General features: G+C 40.8%; 1 protein-coding gene across 7 annotated transcripts in view; it reads right to left on the bottom strand.

The window, feature by feature from the left end:
• The window catches only part of LOC122564059 (transcription factor RFX3-like), a 279,903-nt gene that overhangs the window by 161,681 nt on the left and 97,222 nt on the right, over positions 1–21,000 (bottom strand). For 4 of the 7 annotated variants that reach the window (XM_087994441.1, XM_087994433.1, XM_087994431.1 and 1 more), the window contains exon 3: positions 979–1,135. The exons of 2 other annotated variants lie outside the window; for them this stretch is intronic. In XM_087994441.1, coding sequence (XP_087850567.1) covers positions 979–1,030 — 52 coding nt within the window. In that variant the 5' untranslated portion in view covers positions 1,031–1,135. Of the gene's footprint in view, positions 1–950; positions 1,136–21,000 lie in introns of all 7 variants that reach the window. One more of the 7 variants, XM_087994420.1, reaches the window with a different exon arrangement.

The raw sequence follows: 21,000 nt of genomic DNA on the forward strand, positions 1-21,000 counted from the left end.
TGTTCATCTTTATGACTCTATGCCAAAATATGTTTTGGGTTTAATATTAGGGAATGAACACGTCTGAGGAGAAAGTGAGGACTGCAGATGCTGAAGCTCAGAGTCGAGAGTGTAGTGCTGGAAAAGCAGAGCAGGTCAGGCAGCGTCTGAGGAGCAGGGGAATCGACGTTTCGGGCGTAAAGGATGAAGCCCTTCCTGATGAAGGGCTTATGCCTGAAACGTCAATTCTCCTGACTTTCGGATGCTGCCTGACCTGCTATGCTTTTCCAGCACCACACTCTCAACAATGAACACTTCTGAGTCCTGGCTCCTATACTAGGTACAGTATGCCAGTAATTTGCGATAATCGCAAAATACATAGCAGCTTCTCTGAGAATGTGGAGTGACAGATAAACTTCTATTGCTGCCAGTTAAGCACAAAGCATAAAGAACTCAGATAGAACATGAAGGCAGGATATTTTTGTTGCAGTTTCAGAAACAGCATAAAAATACATGCTGTGATCAAAAGGTAAAACTAATCGTTAAAATATTTACATATTTTTGCCTTCAATTTTTAAAAAATGCATGTTATTTTAAAATTTAAGCATACTTATTTTGTAAGCTGTTATAAAAATAAAGCCTCTGTTTTTGCATTTTTAAATTGAAATTAGATCTTATATTTCTCAAATTTTAAAAACTATGGCCTAATTTAGAAGAACATTACTCAGCCTTACTGTATAGTATTCAACTTGCGCCTTCAACAGCACAATATATACAGTGCCATGTTCCCTATGGGTGATGCACAATTAATCAATATTCAAAAAAAGCTAATCTCGTGATACCGACTGCTGGCTTGCGGTCAAATCAGTACACTTAACCAACTCCATCATGTTCTTCCTTCCTGTGTCACCATTTCCATACCAATATTACATAACTATCTACTACTTTCCATGCTATCCTATTTTTCTCACCTCGTCACCAATCCACAAATTTCCTCACCGTTATTGCTGGCCACCAACCACACTGCCCATCTTACGCAGTTCTCCTGCATCCCTCCAGTCAGGGGTGCCCTTGGACTCCATTAACTTTCCATTGTTCTTTTTCTTCAACAAACTCAACACCACTGAGTGTGCCCGTCTAGGCCCATCAAATCAACCTAATCAGAACAGTGTGGACAGACAAAAACTAAATTAACTGAGAAGATGATAAAGATTATGTATTTTATTTTCCAAAACACAAAGGCTAAGAAAATCACATGCTCCCACTAAATAATTCTCAGATATTACTCTGTAATTGATTTTGTACAGGAAGCACTGTAATTCATAGGCCCCTATTATTCAAACTTTGCAGTAACGTTAGCTTTGGGCAATATTGTAAAATGGAAATTACCAATAAACAGTCTTTGTACATTTCTATTTAATCTTCCATTGAATTCAAGAAACATTATTAGACCAAAAATATTCTCACTGTGAATGAATAACCATACATAAACCTGTTCTTTTTACTCAAGCAGAATTCTAGATTTCATCAACTGAAAATGCCGAGGACAAAAAAGCAAAGCAGTAAATTACTGTCATAGTTTGCTAGCAAGACTGGGTAACAAAAAGATGACCATTTAGAAATTCCATTGGTGACAAACAAAGATCTGTACCAGTGCTGCAGGAGGCATTATGGACATTGAAGACTATCCAATAGAAGTGATAGCGTTTCTGGAATAGACAGTGCGCTATCCCCTGCTGAGGAGGCTATTCACACGGGCGTGCTGTGTATGTGTATGTGAAAGCTTCCCAGGTGTCAAACTTCTGTCCCAGCCTATCTGACGTAGGATTAACAAATTGAGAATATGTGACTCATTTAACCTACGTATTCACTTGTCACCCACCAAAGAGCAGCTTGCATATCTTCCAGACCGTAGAATGAAACAGAAGTGGAAATCAAGAAGAGGTATAAGATAGAACAAACCATCAGCTTCAACGTTGAATGGCTCCGTTGTAGCCAGCCCCAAGACGTACAGAACTATCTCATCCATAGGATTCAGGAGATGCAGGCATCCTTGTTCACAACCAGCTCTACTTATCTTACTTACACCCTTACCCTGCAAGAGAATGTCATGCTTTGTTGCACTGTTTTGGTGATATGCCTGCTAAAGCTGAATAGGTTGAGGTGTGTGGAACCAGAGAATGTCAAGCCGTCACCATTGGAATGTGAGGTAAAGTATCTGGACTTTAGAAATGGGACTTGAGTGTCTGGGACTGCTGATTTCTGACTGATGGTGGTGCAGTGGGGAAGGGATGTCATGTGTTTCTGCTTTGACTGAGCTAAGTATGCAATATAAGCTCAATAAACCTCTTGCGGCAAAGTTGTCAGCTCCTTGTGCTGATCTCTCTGCCTATGTGCTCCTACATAGTTTCTGCGGGCCTCCTGAACCATTCAAAATGTGGTTTCTTTTCTTCACCACTAAGGTTTCCAGAACTGTAATCGTGAACCAAAGAGCTCTCACGGTCTTTCCAAACATTCTACATCTAGTCCACATCATACAGGCAGCGGGTCATTGCTGTCTTCCATGAAGTAGCTCCCTTTTAAGGCTCTGTAACGACCAAGCAGGCTGCACCATATGTAATAGCATGAGCTATTCAGGCTTCTGCTGAGTGCTGAGTCAAGCAGTAGCAGAGCCACCATTTACAATATTTGTCACAAAGCTGTTCCTTTTCTCAAGTACAGTGTTCCTGATTGTTTTACAACCCCTCTGAAAACAATCAGCTGGGTTGGTACAGAGATGAAAAGGGTACTGGGAGACCTTTTTGTTTATATGTAAACAGGTGAGACTTTAGGCCACAGCTTTCATATTTTAGAAGTAACATATATAATGAAAGGGGAGTCAGTCCTGAAAGCTGAATTCTTGTTGTTGAGTCAGTTCAGCAGTGGGCTGTGTAAAAACAGGCTGCGAGACTCTCTCTCTTCTACCCTTCTAACCTCAATCTGTAAGCCTCTGTTTCATTTTCACTGTGTTTAAGGAGCTTGTTTATTGGGACTGTGGTGAACCCATAACCTAACCACTCGATGCCTGGAGGAAGAATGCCTCATCTTCTGCCTTGGGATCCTGCAACCATACGGGATTAATATCGATTTCACCAGTTTCCTCATTTTCCCTCCCTGCACCTTATCCCAGTCCCAAGCCTCCAACTCGGCACTGCCCTCTTGACCTGTCCATCGTCTTTCCCATCTATCCACTCCACCCTCCTCTCCAACCTACCATTTTCTCCCTCACCTTCATCTACCTATTGGACTCTCAGCTACCTTACCCCCAGCCCCACCCCCTCCCATCTCAGCCCTCTGGACCACAAACCTCATTGCTGATGAAGGGTTTATGCTTGAAACCATGATTCTCCTGCTCCTTGGATGCTGCCTGACCTGCTGTGCTTTTCCAGCACCACACACTCTGATCTCCAGCATCTGCAGTCCTCACTTTTGGGAGTAACAAGAATCTGGCTTTGAAGTTGTGTAATTGAATGATCCAACAGATGTTTATTACAGCTACTGAACATGCACATATATTACATTTACAGGCACATCAATTTTTGAACTAAGGTAAAAATCACAAAGCCAGGTTATAGTCCATCAGGTTTATTTGGAAGCACTAGCTTTCGGAGCACCGTTCCTTCATCAGGTGGTTGTGGAGGTTATGATCATGCTCACAGAATTTATAGCCAAAGGAATCCAGTGTCATGGAGATGTGATACAGTAAAAAAAGATTAAAACTTTCATCTTTTATAATGGGATATGCTGGTTTGTTCTTTGATATGTAAATCCCAGAACTTCTGTTAAAAGATCTATATTTTTAACTTTTAAAAGATCTGTGATTCTTAACTTTGTCCACCCCAGTCCAACACTGGTACCTCCAAGTCATGGGCTAAGATAGTGTTCCCAGACACATTGATATTTACGGCACTCTCTGAACTATCTAAATTTAACTGAGTTGTGGTCACTATCTCCAGAATTCTACTCTACCTAAGATATTTCCAAATATTCGGTCTAAAACTGCCCCCCCCCACCTTGTTGAATCTAAGAGTTTTGCTCCCTCTCTACTTTAAACACAGAAAATATCTCAGTTACTACTTGTGTAGTTAAACTATTATTGCCTTTTTTATTCACTCACAGGATGTAGTATCGCTGGCTTGCCAATGTTTTTGCCCATCCCTCGTTGCCTTTGAGAAGGTGGTGGTGAGATGCATTCTTGTACCTTTGTATTCTGCATGCTGTACAAGGACTCTCAATGCGATTAGGGAGTGTTGTGGATAAATACTACACAAGTTACCTTTAATTCGGCTTCTTATTAAGAAATCTCACGACAATCAAAACTGAAACAGACTTAAAACTTTATTACATGTAGCAACCAAAATAAGACCCCTCAAATAAGCTAGTTAATCCTCACAACTCAACTTGGCTATTACCCGATTAATGGCAGAATTTAACTACGATTCCAACCAACAGTGTCTGTCTCTGGTGTCCAGGGTTTTATGCTTGTGCAGTGCTGTTCTTTGAAGATCTGCTGCTGAATTGTCTGATGGGGAATTCTTGTACAGATTTTCATCCTTCAGGTATATGATGGGATATTTGATGATTGTTTGTTTCGAATCTTTCATCCAAATTTTAGACTACTCCTCTGAAACCATCAAGTTTGCAGCTTGCCTTCTTATCTGAAGTAGCTTCCTTTTACGTTTGGCACTGACTGTCTGAAGACACAGCCCTCCTGCAGTTAATTCCTTAAAAACCTCTGCAGGGCAATCATTTGTCCTTTGGCATTAGGCAGCTAATCATCAAGCAACTGATAAAATAGTTCTATTTATGTAGTTTTGACTCCTCCTTCTAATTGATTTCAATTGCTATATAAGTTTGTCCTTGTCTTTAACAGTTTATTCCAGACAGTTATTGCTGCTTCTTTCATGTGTAACAGTTCATTTTTATTGATTCTTTTAATCCAAGAAATTACAAAAGTTCTGAAGTCTATAGTATCAGAGGAGGGCATGCAGAATTTTGACCAGTAACAGCGAAGGAACAGCGATATATTTCCAACTCAGGATGTGAGTTGACTTGGATTGTAGAGGAACTTGCAGGCGGTGTTCCCATGTATCTGCTGCCCTTGTCATAGGGTCATACAGCAAGAAAGCAGACCCTTTGATCCAACTTGTCCATGCTGACCTTTCCCAAACGAAAGAGTCTCCTTTGCCTGTGTTTGGCCCATATCCCCCTAAACTTTCCTATTCATGTACCCGTCCAAATATCTTTTAAACATGGTAACTGTACCTATATCTACGACTTCTTCTGGCAGTTCATTCCACATATGAACTACCCTCTGTATGAAAAGGTTGCCCCTTAAGTCCCTTTTAAATCTTTCTCCTCTTACCTTACAATAATGCCCTCCAGTTTTGAATTCCCCTACCCTGGGGAAAAAGACTTTTGCTATTCGTCCCTCATGATGTTATAACTCTCTTTAAGGTAACCTCTCAATCTCCAATGCGCCAGAGACAAAGTCTCAGCCTATCCTTATAACACAAACCTTCCAGTCCCAGTACATTGTTGTAAATTCTTTCTGCAACCTCCCCAATTTAGTAATACCAGTCCTAAGGCTGGGCAACCAGAACTGTATACAGTACTCCAAAACTGGCCTCACTAACACTATCTAGCTGCAAGATGATGCCACAAGTCCTATACTCAATGCTCTGATCAATGAAGGCAAGCAAGCCAAACACCACCTTCACCATCCTGTCTACCTGTGATGCCACCTTCAAGGCAAAATGGACCTGAAGTCTTAAATCTAGGTGAATTTACACAGTGTATCTTGTGGATAATACACACTGGTGCTACTGAGTATCAGTGAGGAGGGAGTAGATGCTTGTTGATGTGGTATCAATCAAGCAGGCTGATTTGTTCTGGATGGTGTCAAGCTTCTTGAAGGTTGTTGGAGCTGCACTCAATCATTACACTCCTGACTTGTTGGTTGTTGAATCACTTAGCTCTGTCTATCATGTGCTGCTCTTTCCATATGGCATACTAGTCCTTCTTGGTTCCCTCCACTTCCGCAGACCCAGTCACGTAGTTATGGCCATTAGAATCCAATCAGTTCAACTGTAATGCTGCTGAGCCACTCTTGGTGATTAACAATGAAATCCTCCACTCTGAATACATTGTATGCCCTTGCCACACACAGTGCTTTCTCTCAAGCGTGGTGGAACATGCTCAGGTATTGATTCATCAGCCAAGAAAGAACAGCAAGTGGTAGTCAGCAGAGGGTTTCCCTGCCCATGTTCAAGCTGAAGGCATGAGACTTAATGGGGTCCAGGGCCAATGCTGAGGATTCCTTGTGTCTCTCCTTCCTGACTGTATCCCACTGTGCCGCCACCCCTGACAGGTCTGTCCTGCCGGTGGGACAGGACATATTCAAGGATGGTGATATTGGGGACATTATCATACTCTCAGAATCATACCTGACCGATACTGTCAGGCTGTTGCTCGACTAATCTGTGAGACAGCTCTCCCAATTTTGTCACTAGCCCCCATTAACGAGGACTTTGCAGGGTCTACAGGGCTGTTTCCACCATTGCCTTTTGCACTGCCAAGGTCAATGCCAGGTTTCATTTCTTTGTGGAAACTTTGTAGCGATTGGTACAACTGAATGGGTTGCTAGGCCATTTCAGAGCACAGATAAGAGTCAACCACACTGCTGTTGGTCTGAAATCCCATGTAGGCCAGACCAGGTGAGGGTGGTAGATTTAATTCCCTGAAGAGTATTAGTGAGCCAGATGGGTGTTTTTCAACATTTGGCAATAGTTTCACTGTCATCAGTGGATTCCTAATTCCAGCTTTTCTTTTCATTGGCTTCAATGTCCACCATCACCACCCCTCACTCACGAGTAAACATGAGTGCGTGGCACACACTAAAGGTTTCTCTTGATGCTTTTCTTCCTGGATTGGAGAATTGCCTGTTATTAGAACAGTTAAGTAATCTTTTATTCTGTTAAGTTTTTAAATACAGTTAAGTTTTTCAATTTCTTCTTTTTGTTGTATTTTAATTATAGTGTATGAATAAAGATGGTCTTGCTTCAAGATTGATAGTTCAACCAAATTGCATCCAAAATGCAATACCTGGCACTTGGCTTTAAAATAAAGAGTTAGGTTCAGGGTATCATCTTATTGTGAGGGGGTTTGGTCTGGTCCATAAATATATGCTTCTCTGAAATCTGATTACATATTTGATCAACACTCCCTCCTCGGCTATTTCAGGATATATAGTACATACCTAACCTTATGCTTACCCCTTTGTGTGTTTTAACTTCTATCCACACACAACCTCATTTAATGATCCTTCCAAGATACCATCCTTCCTTACCTATAACTGATTCCTTGATCTGTCTGCTTGTAGTGTCCATGTGTCATGCTTCAAGTGATGTGAGCTGAGTTTGCATCTGAAAGCTTCATACTCTCAGGTCACATGTATGTTGTAATGATAGGAAGATGTCTCATGAAGGTATGCTAACGTATTGATAGGAGACACAAGACAAGATGGAGCATAAAAATAAGATAAAGGAAAGGATCAATAGTAGCTCCGTGGAGGAATTTCAGAGTTAAGAATGTGGGATCAGGAAGATAATAAATTGCTGTAGACAGTCTCGCTAATACTTTAAAAACATTTGAACAGACAATGCCAGTTCCACGAGAGAAGAGAACTCTGGAGATGTTGAGATCAACCATATCAAACAATGCATAAGTGTCAAGGGATAATGTTACACAATCACAGCGTCATCTGTCATTTGGTGAAATATAAAAAAAGGAGTAACAGCTGGCCATTCAACCCTTCAAACATGTGCCACCAATCCTTAGGTTAATTGCAGATCATCCAACTTTATAGTCTATTCCTTTTTTCTCAACGTACCCTTTTATCCCTTTAGACCTAAGAACTGTATCTATCTCATTCTTGAAAATATTCAACATTTTAGAGTCGACCATTTTCTTGAAAATTCCACAAGTTAGCCACTCTTTGGGTGAAGAAATCTCTCAACTCAGTCCTAAATGCCCTACTCACATCCTTACACTGTGACCCTAGTTCTGGACTGCCTAGTCATCGGAAACATTCATCCTATGTTTATTCTGTCTAGTCTTGTTAGAAATCACTCCCTCATTCTTCTAAATTCCATTGAATATGGTCCTACTCTCTCCTCATTCATAAGTCCTGCTACCACAATAATCAGTGTAGTAAACCTTCATTGTACTCCTTCCATAACCAAACACCCTTCCTTGGTCAAGGAGACCAAACTGCGTATAATTCCCCAGGTTTGGTGTAACAAGGCCTGATACAATTAAGGTAAGACATCCCTGCACATGTACATGAATCCTCTTGCCATGAATACCAATATACTATTTGCCTGATTCATCACCTTCTGCATTTGCATGTTTATTTGCAGTTACACCCAGTTTTTATTGCACCCTCTTTCCCAATCTATTGCTATTCAGATAATATGACTATTTTTCCACCTCAGCGTATGACCCCACATATTTCATCCTGCATGCATATTAGTGCTGCTGCAGTGAAATAAGGTATTCAAAAGTTTTTTGACAGAAAAGATTAACAAGGACATTGGAGGTGACAGCATTAACATGGGAGAGAGAAAATGAGAGATTTCAATGGTAGATGGAACAAGGGCAGGCTGTATTGAGGAGGGTATAATAATAGTAATCTCAAGAGGGAAGTTACTACCTGAGGAATGGGAACCACATACGTGTCAGCTGGCTTGGGGGGAGCAAATGGGGAATGGGGAGTTGGATGGTCAGCAGTTAAGTGGGAAATGGATGAGATTTCTTGTCTATTAAGAGATGGAGAAACTAAAGAATTGGAGACTCAAGATGAGAGCTGAGAAAGCTGAAATAGGCTGATTCTGGAAGACTGTGGCACTGGAGTTTCATGTAGTACAATGGCAATGGATGGTGTATGGCTAAATTTGTGTTCAAGATATAAAAAAATCAGTCTTAAAGGTGCGAATGAGATAATGTTTACAAGTACCGACTTGTTTCATCATTTAGAAGAGAAATCCTTGTATGTTTTTATATAGACATATTTTTATTCCTGTATAATATTGTACAAATAAAATAGCAAAGGAATGACATGCATTCTACTTATGCCTAACCCTGCTTGAATATTGCACAAGGCACTATCACATCGAAGAATTGCTTTTCCAGTTTTTTAAAAATGCATTAAAAGTGGTATACTGGGAAAACAGCCATTTATACACAGAATATTCAAAATGCTTCCTGAGAGACCCAATGCTGCTAGTATTGTAGCTTCCGTTTTCAATTCACCATATGTTTCAGTGAAGTACTCACTACATCTGCCAAGATTTCAGTTGTATGGCAACACAGGCCATATTCAAATAAGTCACCGTATCTGAAGAAACATATTCAATTTTAGTTCAAACATCCTTTGCTAAATTAGCTATGGGAGCAACAAATACTAATTTGACCAAAAAAAAAAAGAGTTGAGTAGTTCACCCTGTTAATAGCCTCACTTTGTCTACAGTGCATTGGATCAACTGTAGAAACCATGTACAAATTTAATTTAGCAAGATGACCTTGCTTCTAAAGGCTATCATTCTTTCAAAGATAACACTCCTCACACAAGGCTGGTTGTTCTATCTGAATATACTGAGCAAGAGCAGGAGCAGGCCATTTGGCCCCTTGAGCCTGCTTCACTATTCAAAACGATAGTAACTGATCTGTTTGTATTTCAAAGTCCACATTTGCATCTACTCTTGATAACCCATGTTTGACCTGCTTGATATGAACCTACCCATCTTTGTCTTAAAGATATTCAACCAACCTTCTTCCACCCCTTTCTGAGGCAGAGAATTCCAACGTTTCTAAAAATCCATCTGCCCTGACAGTGCCTGGATTACTGACCTACAAAAGGAAACATCCTTTCTACATTCATCTTGTCAAGACCATTCTGACTTTATACTTCACCATCCCTCACTCTTCAAAACTTTAGTGAAAACATGTCCAAACCATCCAACCAATCCTCATAAGACAATATGCTAATTCCAGGGATCAATCACGTAAATTTCGTTTGAACCACTTCCAATTCTTTTATATCTTTCATTAAATAAGGACACCAAAACTGCATCAACATTTGACATGCAGTCTCAAGGTCCTGCAAAACTAAAGGACCACATTCCCACTTTTATGTTCAACTCCTCTTGTATCAAAGAGTAGCAATTCATTGCTTTCTTGACTTGCATGTTGTGCCTGCACAATAATAACTTGCAATTCATACAATAAACACCTAGATCCCTCCGCACCTCAGAACTGTGCAGTCATTCACCATTTAAATAATAATCTGCTTATTTTATTCTTCCTGCCAAAGTGAATTTCACATTTTCATACATTACACTCCATCTCCTAAAATTTTACCCCCACACACAACCTATTTATTTCCATCTGCAACTGCCTTATGTCTCAGAGTCATAGAGATGTACAGCACATAAACAGACCCTTCGGTCCAACTCATCCATGCAGACTAGATATCCTAAACTGATTTAGGCCCCTGTGCCAGTATTTAGCCCATATTCTCCTCAAGCCTTCCTATTCATGTATCCATTCAGTGCCTTTTAAATGGTGTAGTTGCACCAGCCTCCACCTCTTCCTCTGGCAGCTCATTCAAAATATGCACCATCCTCTGCATAGAAAAGCTGCCCCTTGGGTCCCTTTTAAATCTTGCTCTTCTCACCTTAAACCTATGCCCTCTAGTTTTGGGACTCCCCTACACTGGGGAAAAGATCTCGACTATTCACCCTATCCATGTTCCTCATGGTTTTATAAACCTCTAAGGTTTCTTCACAACATACTTTCATACTGGCTTGATACTGTCTGTGAATTTAGCAACTATGCCATCACTTCCCTCATCCACGTCATTGATGTAAATTGTAAAAAGTTGAGGCCCTGGCACAGATCTGAGAAACTCCACTCATCACACTCTGCCAACCAGACAAAGGTCCATTTACACTCTGTTTTCTGCCACCACCAACCTTCTATTCAAGCGAATGTTACCCTTTACACCGTGAGCTTTTATCTTCCACAATAATGTTTGACATAACAACGTATCAAATGCCTTTTGAAAATCCAAATGTATGGCATCTACAGGCTTCCCTTTATCCACAGTTCATATTATTCCTCAAAGAACTTGAATGAATTTGTTAAGTACAATCCCCCTTGGGGAAGCCAAGCTAATTCTTCTCAACTATCTTGTTAGACCATAAGACCATAAGACATAGGAGTGGAAGTAAGGCCATTCAGCCCATCGAGTCCGCTCCGCCATTCAATCATGGCTGATGCGCATTTCAGCTCCACTTACCAGCGTTCTCCCCGTAGCCCTTAATTCCTCTAGACAACAAGAATCTATCAATTTCGGCCTTGAAGACATTTAGCGTCCCGGCTTCCACTGCACTCCATGGCAATGAATTCCACAGGCCCACCACTCTCTGGCTGAAGAAATGTCTCCGCATTTCTGTTCTGAATTTACCCCCTCTAATTCTAAGGCTGTGTCCACGGGTCCTAGTCTCCTCGTCTAACGGAAACAATTTCCTAGCATCCACCTTTTCCAAGCCATGTATTATTTTGTATGTCTCTATTAAGTCTCCCCTTAATCTTCTAAACTCCAACGAATACAATCCCAGTATCCTCAGCCGTTCCTCATATGTTAGACCTGTCATTCCAGGGATCATCCGTGTGAATCTCCGCTGGACACGTTCCAGTGCCAGTATGTCCTTCCTGAGGTGTGGGGACCAAAACTGGACACAGTACTCCAAATGGGGCCTAACCAGAGCTTTATAAAGTCTTAGTAGTACATCTCTGCTTTTATATTCCAACCCTCTTGAGATAAGAGACAACATTGCATTCGCTTTCTTAATCACGGACTCAACCTGCATGTTTACCTTTAGAGAATCCTCGACTAGCACTCCCAGATCCCTTTCTGCTTTGGCTTTATTAATTTTCTCACCATTTAGAAAGTAGTCTATGCTTTTATTCTTTTTGCCAAAGTGCAAGACCTCGCACTTGCTCACGTTAAATTCCATCAGCCATTTCCTGGACCACTCTCCCAACCTGTCTAGATCCTTCTGTAGCCTCCCCACTTCCTCAGTACTACCTGCCTGTCCACCTAACTTCGTATCATCGGCAAACTTCGCTAGAATGCCCCCGGTTCCCTCATCCAAATCATTAATATATAATGCGAACAGCTGTGGCCCCAGCACCGAACCCTGCGGGACACCGCTCGTCACCGGCTGCCATTCTGAAAAAGAACCTTTTATCCCAATTCTCTGCCTTCTGTTAGACAGCCAATCCTCAATCCATCCCAGCAGCCTCCTGTGTGGCACCTTATCAAAGGCCTTTTGAAAGTCTAGATAGACCACATCCACTGGGTTTCCCTGGTCTAACCTACTTGTTACCTCTTCAAAAAATTCCAACAGGTTTGTCAGGCATGACCTCCCTTTACTAAATCCATGCTGACTTGTTCTAATCAGACTCTGCTCTTCCAAGAATTTAGAAACCTCATCCTTAATGATGGATTCTAGAATTTTACCAACAAATTGTTGTTAAATTAATTTTTTTTATATGCACAACTATAATCACTTCAATGATCAATTCTAATACCTTCCATGATAGTTGTCAACTTAACAAGATTATAGTTTCCAGTTTACTGCCTCCCTCCTTCTTGAAGGGGGTATTTATATTTGATACTTTCCAGTCTGATGGAACCTTTTCTGAACTTCGGAAATTTTGCAAGTTTAATACCAATGTATCTATTGCCTCATTAGCAACCTCTTTTAAGACCCTAGGATGAAATCGTTCTGGATCTGAATACTCGTTAGCCCACAGCCCCAGCACTTGGACAAAAAAAAAGGGCTTTTGTACATAGTCATAAATTAAGGCAATCACCTGATGAAGGAGCAGCACTCCGAAAGCTAGTGTGCTTCCAATTAAACCTGTTGGACTATAACCTGGTGGTGTGTGATTTTTAACTTTGTACACCCGAGTCCAACACTGGCATCTCCAAATCATGACTATATTTATGGGGGCTGGAGAATGAGGGGCCAGCCAGAAAAACACTGGAATTGACCAGTCTGGAGATAAGGGTTTCAGCATCAATGAGGTCAGGTAAGAGAACAAATGGCAAATTTTGTACGAGATCAGATACAAAGCCAGAGACTCTGTTTGCAGTTAAACAAGATTGCTGCCAGCTGTCTGATTCAGTTCAAGACAATAACACAGGACCGAACTGTTTGTTATGTACACAGTTTGTAGCCACAGCTGAAATCAATAGCTTTGTTTTTTTTCAGTGTTTAACTTAAGGAATTTGCAACCTTCTCAAGATAATTTCTAATCTTTACCACCTTTTAACAGAAGGGCTGTGGAAGAGTTCAGTCAAGCAGACTGACAACACAGGAAATGAAACAGTGAAAAGTGGTGGTGGGGAAGTACAGCACATAATGTTGTTGTCACTTGTACAGATTACATTGCCACAGGCAATAATAAAAATCAAGAGGGCCAATGATAGATTCTTGTGGAGTTGTGGAAATAACTGTATGGGTGGGCAGAGAAACCATTAAATGCAATCTTACTAACTAGCTTACAATATGAAGAATAATAAATATGCGACACTGGAGGAGAATGGTTGTAGCAGACTTTGTCCAAGGCTGCAGCAAATTTGAAAGAACATAGTTCTATGGAGAATAGAAATCTGATTTCCATAATCATGTCCATGAACTTCTGCAAAGATGGGCATGGATTTTGGAACCAACATGTTCAAGGACTTACTGAAATCCTCAATATTACACAAGATTTAAACCTAGTTTGGAATATATGCCTATTTGTCCCAGGTTTCTCCTAATTCATTGTGGTACTTGCGCATTTGCGACAAATGCAGTTAATATAAAAATTGCCATAGGCTAGTTGGACCTAAGGGTCTGTTTGCTTCCTGTATATCTCTATGACTCTATTAGGAATCAGCAGCAAACCAATTTCCACAATAAGGGGATTTCAAGGGTCTCCATATTACAGGAATTGTATAACCAATTAGCTCTTTTTTATTGTATAAACAGTGACTCATTCTGGGATAGGATTCCAGCAACATGTGGCACCACCTACTTATTAGAAAGATAATCCAGAACAGTGGGTACCTGAAGAATATTTGGCTGTAGAAATAAGACAGACGGATAGGCAACAGAAAGTAAGGAATGTATATAGTGACTCCACAATCTCAGGATATCCCTCAGCAATTTACAGCCAATAATATACTTATGAGTGTAGCCATTGTAATATAAATGAACACTGCAGTCACAATTAGCACCCATTTCCATAAAAGAGGAATGAATTTATTTGTTTCTGTCATGTGAATTGAGGAAAAATATTAGCCAAACACCAGAGAACAACACCCCTACTTTTTAAAATAGTAACTCAGAGATTTTCTAGTCCACTTGAGAATAGCCTTGGTTTGCTTTTCATGTTTAATTTCTTACAGCACCTCTAGTACTGCAAGCCTCCCTTAGTATATAATTAAATGTCAGTCATGACTTTCATGTTTCGCTCTCCGAAATGGAACATGAACCCCAACCTTCTACCTCAGAGGTTAGAGTCCTGCCAACTAAACCACAACTGGCACAGCACTTACTGACATATGACAAGCTGCCAGGATGATGTACGCTAAAGCATAAATAAATCACTGGGTCATGAGAATAATGTCGCTTATATGGTCTCAAATGGCATCCAACATGGCAAGAGAGAGGATATGCTGTTTAAAAAGAACACTTATAAATAAACCGGAATGGAAAAAAAATACAGAAAGCATGAAACATGTTACTAACAAGACTTTGAATGTGTAACTTTTTTTTCTCCAGATTAAAATAGTGCATTTTAATCATCAACATACCATGTCACATAATTATGGGGAAGCAGGTTTCAATCTACAAATACCACATTTTTACAGGCTGACAGGATGGATCACTGAGGATTCCCAAGATTCTTGTCTCCCAGAAAAAAGGGAATACTAACAGGTCTTCTTCACCACTCAGGATTCAGTTACGATGCTGCAAAGGCTTGGAGGCAAGTCAATTGCTCTTCCTTGAAACTATGTGTTAAGGCGGACCTTTCATGTTGTAAAGTTATATTTAAAAACAGTCACCTGTTATACATCTGAGGAGAAAGTGAGGTCTGCAGATGCTGGAGATCAGAGCTGAAAATGTGTTGCTGGAAAAGCGCAGCAGGTCAGACAGCATCCAGGGAACAGGGGAATCGACGTTTCGGGCATAAGCCCTTCTTCAGGAAGGCTTATGCCCGAAACGTCGATTCCCCTGTTCGCTGGATGCTGCCTGACCTGCTGCGCTTTTCCAGCAACACATTTTCAGCTCTGTTATACATTTGAGACAATCCTCCTACCATAAGGTTGCCTGCTTAAAATCCTGAAGAAGGGCTAATGCCCGAAACGTCGATTCTCCTGTTCCCTAGATGCTGCCTGACCTGCTGCGCTTTTCCAGCAACACATTTCCATCATCTGCTTAAATTGATAGCCTCAACTACAATATGTACTCTAAATGGGGGACGGGTGAAAAGAAATAAATGGAATTTACAGGAGGAAAAATTCAGTAGCAAAGGGATTTCATTTTCAAATATGCTGCTTAGTTAGCTAACTCAAGACTGGTCTAATGTGAAAAATGGCAATGCACAAAGGAATACTTAAGGAATTTTCCTTCAATGTGGCACATTCTGAATAATGTACAACAATACCCGATTTATTATTGTCATATGTTCTGGACGCAAGTTTGCTCACTGAGCTGGAAGGCTTGTTTTCAGACATTTTGCCACCATACTAGTTAACATCATCAGTGAGCCTCCAGTGAAGCACTGGTGTTAGGGACCTGCTGTTTATTTATGTGTTTAGGTTTCCTTGAGTTGGTGACGTCATTTGCTGCAGTGATGTCATTTCCTTTTCTTGATCGCAGAGGGTCATAAATGGGGTCCAAGTCGAGGTGTTTGTTTATAAGAGTTTCGGTTGGAATGCCACGCTTTAGGAATTCTTGTGTGTGTCCCTGTTTGGCTTGTCCTAGGATGGATGTGGTGTCCTTCCTCATCTGTAAGGATACTGGTGATAGTGGGTCATGTCTTTTTGCGGCTAGTTGATGTTCATGTATCCTGGTGAATAGCTTTCTGCCTGTTTGTCCAATATAGTGTTTGTTACAGTTCTTGTAAGGTACTTTGTAAATGATATTTGTTTTGCTTGTTGTCTGTATAGGGTCTTTCAAGTTCATTAGCTGCTGTTTTAGTGTGTTGGTGGGTTTGTGAGCTACCATGATGCCAATAGGTCTGAGTAGCCTGGCAGTCATTTCCAAGATGTCTTTTATGTAGGGGAAAGTGGCTAGGGTTTCTGGATGTGCTTTATCTGCTTGTTTGTGTTTGTTGCGGAGAAATTGGCGGACTGTGTTCATTGTGTACCCGTTTTTTTGAATACACTTGTATAGGCGATTTTCCTCTGCTCTTCGTAGTTGCTATGTGCTGCAGTGTGTGGTGGCTCATTGAAACAATGTTCTAATGCGGCTTCGTCTGTGGGTGTTGGGATGATTGCTTCTGTAATTCAGTATTTGGTCTATGTGTGTTGTTTCCCTGTGGACCCAAACAAGCAGACAAAATGCGTCCAGAAATCCTAGCCATTCTCCCCTACATAAAAGATGCCTTGGAAATGACTGCCAGGCTACTCAGACCTCTTGGCATCGTGGTAGCCCACAAACCCACCAATACACTAAAACATCAGCTAATGAACTTGAAAGACTTTATACAGACGTGCAAAACTAACAAAATACCTTGCAAGAACTGTAACAAACACTATACTGGACAAACAGGCAGAAGACTAGCCACCTGGATACATGAACATCAACTAGCCATAAAAAGACATGGCCCACTCCCAACTAGTATCCTCACATACAGATGAGGAAGGACATCACTTCGAGTGGAACAACACATCCATCCTAGGACAAGCCAAACAGAGATACACATGGGAATTCAGAGAAGCATGACATTCCAATGGGAACTCTATCAACAAACACATCGACCTGGACCCCATTTACCACCCTCTGAGAAAAAGAACAGGAAATGACATCACCACAGCAAATGACATCACCAAGAGGAGAAAGTGAGGTCTGCAGATGCTGGAGATCAAAGTTGAAACTTTATTGCTGGAACAGCACAGCAGGTCAGGCAGCATCCAGGGAACAGGAGATTCGACGTTTCGGGCACAGGCCCTTCTTCAGGAAGAAGAAGGGCCTGTGCCCGAAACGTCGAATCTCCTGTTCCCTGGATGCTGCCTGACCTGCTGTGCTGTTCCAGCAATAAAGTTTCAACAAATGACATCACCAACACAAGGAAACCCAAACACAAATAGAAAGCAGGTCACCAGGGCTTCACCGGAGGCTCACTGATGATGTTACCTAGTATAGTGACGAAACATCTGAAAATGAACCTTCTAGCTTATTGAGCAAACATATATCCAGAACCTCAACCTGAGCTACAAATCTTCTCAAAACTCACTATTGTCACATGTACCTAGGTACAGTGAAAAGTTTTGTTTTGGCGCAATACAGGCAGCTCACACCATACAAAGTGTATAACGCAATAAAATAGAGTGAGTGGACCCCATTTATGATCCTCTGAGATCAAGAAAAGGAAATGACATCACTGCAGCAAATGATGTCACCAACTCAAGGCTGCAGAGAGGTGCACAAAGAGTGAGGTTAACATTAAACTTAAAATTTGAGAGGCGCATTCAGAAGTCCGATAACAGCAGGGCAGAAGTTGTTGTTGAATCTGTTGGTACTTGTGTTTAAACTTTTGTATCTTCTGCCCGACACAAGAGGCTGGAAGGATCTTTGATTCTGTTGGCTACCTTGCTGAGGCAGTGAGAAATATCGATGGAATGCTGCCATAACAATACATTCTGTACTTTCATACTTGGCTTCCAACAAAAAAAAACAGTAATATGTGACATCTTATGAGAGTGTGTACCATGAAAAGGAGGAAGAAAAGGTTTATTGTGTTAGATTAAATAAAACACAAGATGATTGAACACAACTTCAAAATTCAAAGTGTAGTAAGCTTTACAAACTATCAACAATTACTAGCAATTAAGGTTATCCCAATGATGTACTAGGTAAATATATCAAGTTCTTGAGATGTAAAAGCTGCATTTTCATTTACAAGAGCTGCTTTTTGAGTTTTTTTAGGGGTTCCTTTGTTCCTTCTCATTAACTCGCTTCCAAGATTATGCAGTCACATAGTAACAAAATCTTCAGCATAGAGTTGACAAATAGAATTTATTGAATTCATCAACATCCTCAATAATTAACAACTCTCTGAGCTACAAGGAAAGTTTGGACAATCTTGGATTGTGTCAGAGGCTGAGCTGTGATAGAACATAAAACATTACAGCGCAGTACAGGCCCTTCAGCCCTCGATGTTTTGCCGATCTGTGAAACCAATTTGAAGCCCATCTAACCTACACTACTCCATTTTTATCCATATGTCTATCCAATGACCATTTAAGTGCCCTTAATGTTGGCGAGTCTACTACTGTTGCAGGCAGGGCATTCCACGCTTTTACTACTCTGAGTAAAGAAACTACCTCTGACATCTTTCCTATATCTATCACCTCTCAATTTAAAGCTTTGTCCCCTCATGCAAGCTATCACCATCCGAGGAAAAAGGTTCTCACTACCTAACTCTCTGATTATCTTGGATGACTCAAATAAGTCACCTCTCAACCTTCTTCTCACTAATGAAAACAGCCTCAAGTCCCTCAGCCTTTCCTTATAAGACCTTCCCTCTAAACCAGGCAACATTCTTGTAAATCTCCTCTGAACACTTTCCAAAGCTTCTACATCCTTCCTATAATGCAGTGACCAGAACTGTACGCAATGCTCCAAGTGTGGCCGCAGCAGAGTTTTGTACAGCTGCAACATGACCTCATGGCTCTGAAATGTAATCCCTTTATGAATAAAAGCTAACACACCGTATGCCTTCTTAACAACTCTATCAACCTGGGTGTCAACTTTCAGGTATCTATGTACATGGACACAGAGATCTCTCTGCTTATCTATACTACCAAGAGTCTTACCATTTGTCCAGTACTCTGTATTCCTGTTACTCCTTCCAAAGTGAATCACCTCACACTTTTCCATATTAAACTCCATTTGCCACCTCTCAGACCAACTCTACAGGTTATCTACGTCCCACTGTAACCTGCAACAGTCTTCGGCACTATCCACAACTTCACAAACCTGAGTATCATCTGCAAATTTACTAACCCATCCTTCTACGCCCTCATCCAGGTCATTTATAAAAGTGACACACAGCAGTGGCCCCAAAACAGATCCTTGCGATACACCACTAGTTATTGAACTCCAGGATTAACATCTGATCTGATAAAAATATATAAAATTGTGAGAGGCATTGAAAGGGTGCATTGTTGGAGTCTTTTTACTAGGGTGGAAATGTCAAGTACTAGGGGCATAGGTTTAAGGTGAGGGGGAAATGTTTAAAGGAGATGTACATTTTTTTTTAAAAAGAGTATGGTACATGTCTGGAATGGTGAGGTTGTAGAAGCAGATATAGCAGCATCATTTAAGAGGCATTTTTGACAGGTACATGATCAGGCACTGAATTGAGGGATACAGACCATGTGCTGGCAAATGGGATTTGTTTAAAATGGTATCATGGTCAGCAGAGATAGAGTGGGCTGAAGGGCTTGTTCCTGTGCTGTCCTGTTCTCTGTATATTATACAAAGAGTATTAATTTCCTAGACACTGCAGTATTTAAATTGGCACAAGACCATAAACATATGAAAGCAACAAAAACTGTTTTGCAAATAACCGACAGAGTTCCAAATAAAAATCTTCATCATCCTAATTACATTTTCTCGAATGGTGAGATGACGGTTAATTCATCTGTTGCATATTCAAAAAGATGGAACATTTGAACTGGACAGGTCCTATCCTTTTCACTGCATTTCAGATCTCAGATATAAAGCTAACAATTAACATATGTTAATTAGGGTAGAATCCATTGCATTTTCCCCCATATAGTGTTCCTAAACATATATAGCCTTAAGACAGAAATGCCACATTCAATTGTAAGTAATTCATTAACTCTGACTTAAAGTTTCTATTTAGCTTCCAATTAGCTGTGTGTTCCTTTGTGGACAGGGTTTTCACTATTTTCTCTCATTGTAGCTTGTCACTACCATCTACGCCATGATGCCACCTTTTCCCTCCCTCTCATCTATCTCTTCTTGCAGCCACACCCTCTGTTCTGCATACATTATCACTCCCCCCACCCTCATACTCTCAATCCTGCTCCCTCTTGCAACTTCACACTCTTTCCTGTTTGTTGGTTGCCTATTGACTGTGGTTCCCACAGAGCAGTCAGGTGCCTTTGTTCAGGAGGAGGTCCACTCACTGAACATTCAACTAGAGTGTACCAACATAGAAATGCATTCCTGAGAAGTTGTCAGGTCTTACATACTCTTGGGCAGTCTCAGGTGCCTCAGCTCTTCAGGCTACTCAAATGCCTTCACCGAAGTTAAGTGAGTGATAAAGATATGGCTACTTACACTTCTGTTAAATCCCAGCACAAAAGGAGAGGCTATGTACCACTGCCGCCATGCGATTAATTACAAGACTAGCTATTCAAGCCGAGACAGATCAGGGTGACCCCTCCATCAATACTGCATCAGAGATCATTTTGGTGCACTGTGTTCAGCACAATCTCTGCCCCCCTGCAGCAAGTGCAAATAACAAATATACGAATTATTTATTGTCACTTGCATTTAAAAATGAATAATACAGTAAAATACAATGTAAACCTGCACAATCCAGCACTATTTTGAATACTTTAAAAATAAAAAGGATAGAAGGTATAACTGAAAGACAGTCCTG

Source organism: Chiloscyllium plagiosum, unplaced genomic scaffold (genome assembly GCF_037043375.1).
Source record: "Chiloscyllium plagiosum isolate Xiang-an unplaced genomic scaffold, Cpla_swu_hap1 HiC_scaffold_2, whole genome shotgun sequence".
In the NCBI taxonomy this organism is placed as follows: domain Eukaryota; kingdom Metazoa; phylum Chordata; class Chondrichthyes; order Orectolobiformes; family Hemiscylliidae; genus Chiloscyllium; species Chiloscyllium plagiosum.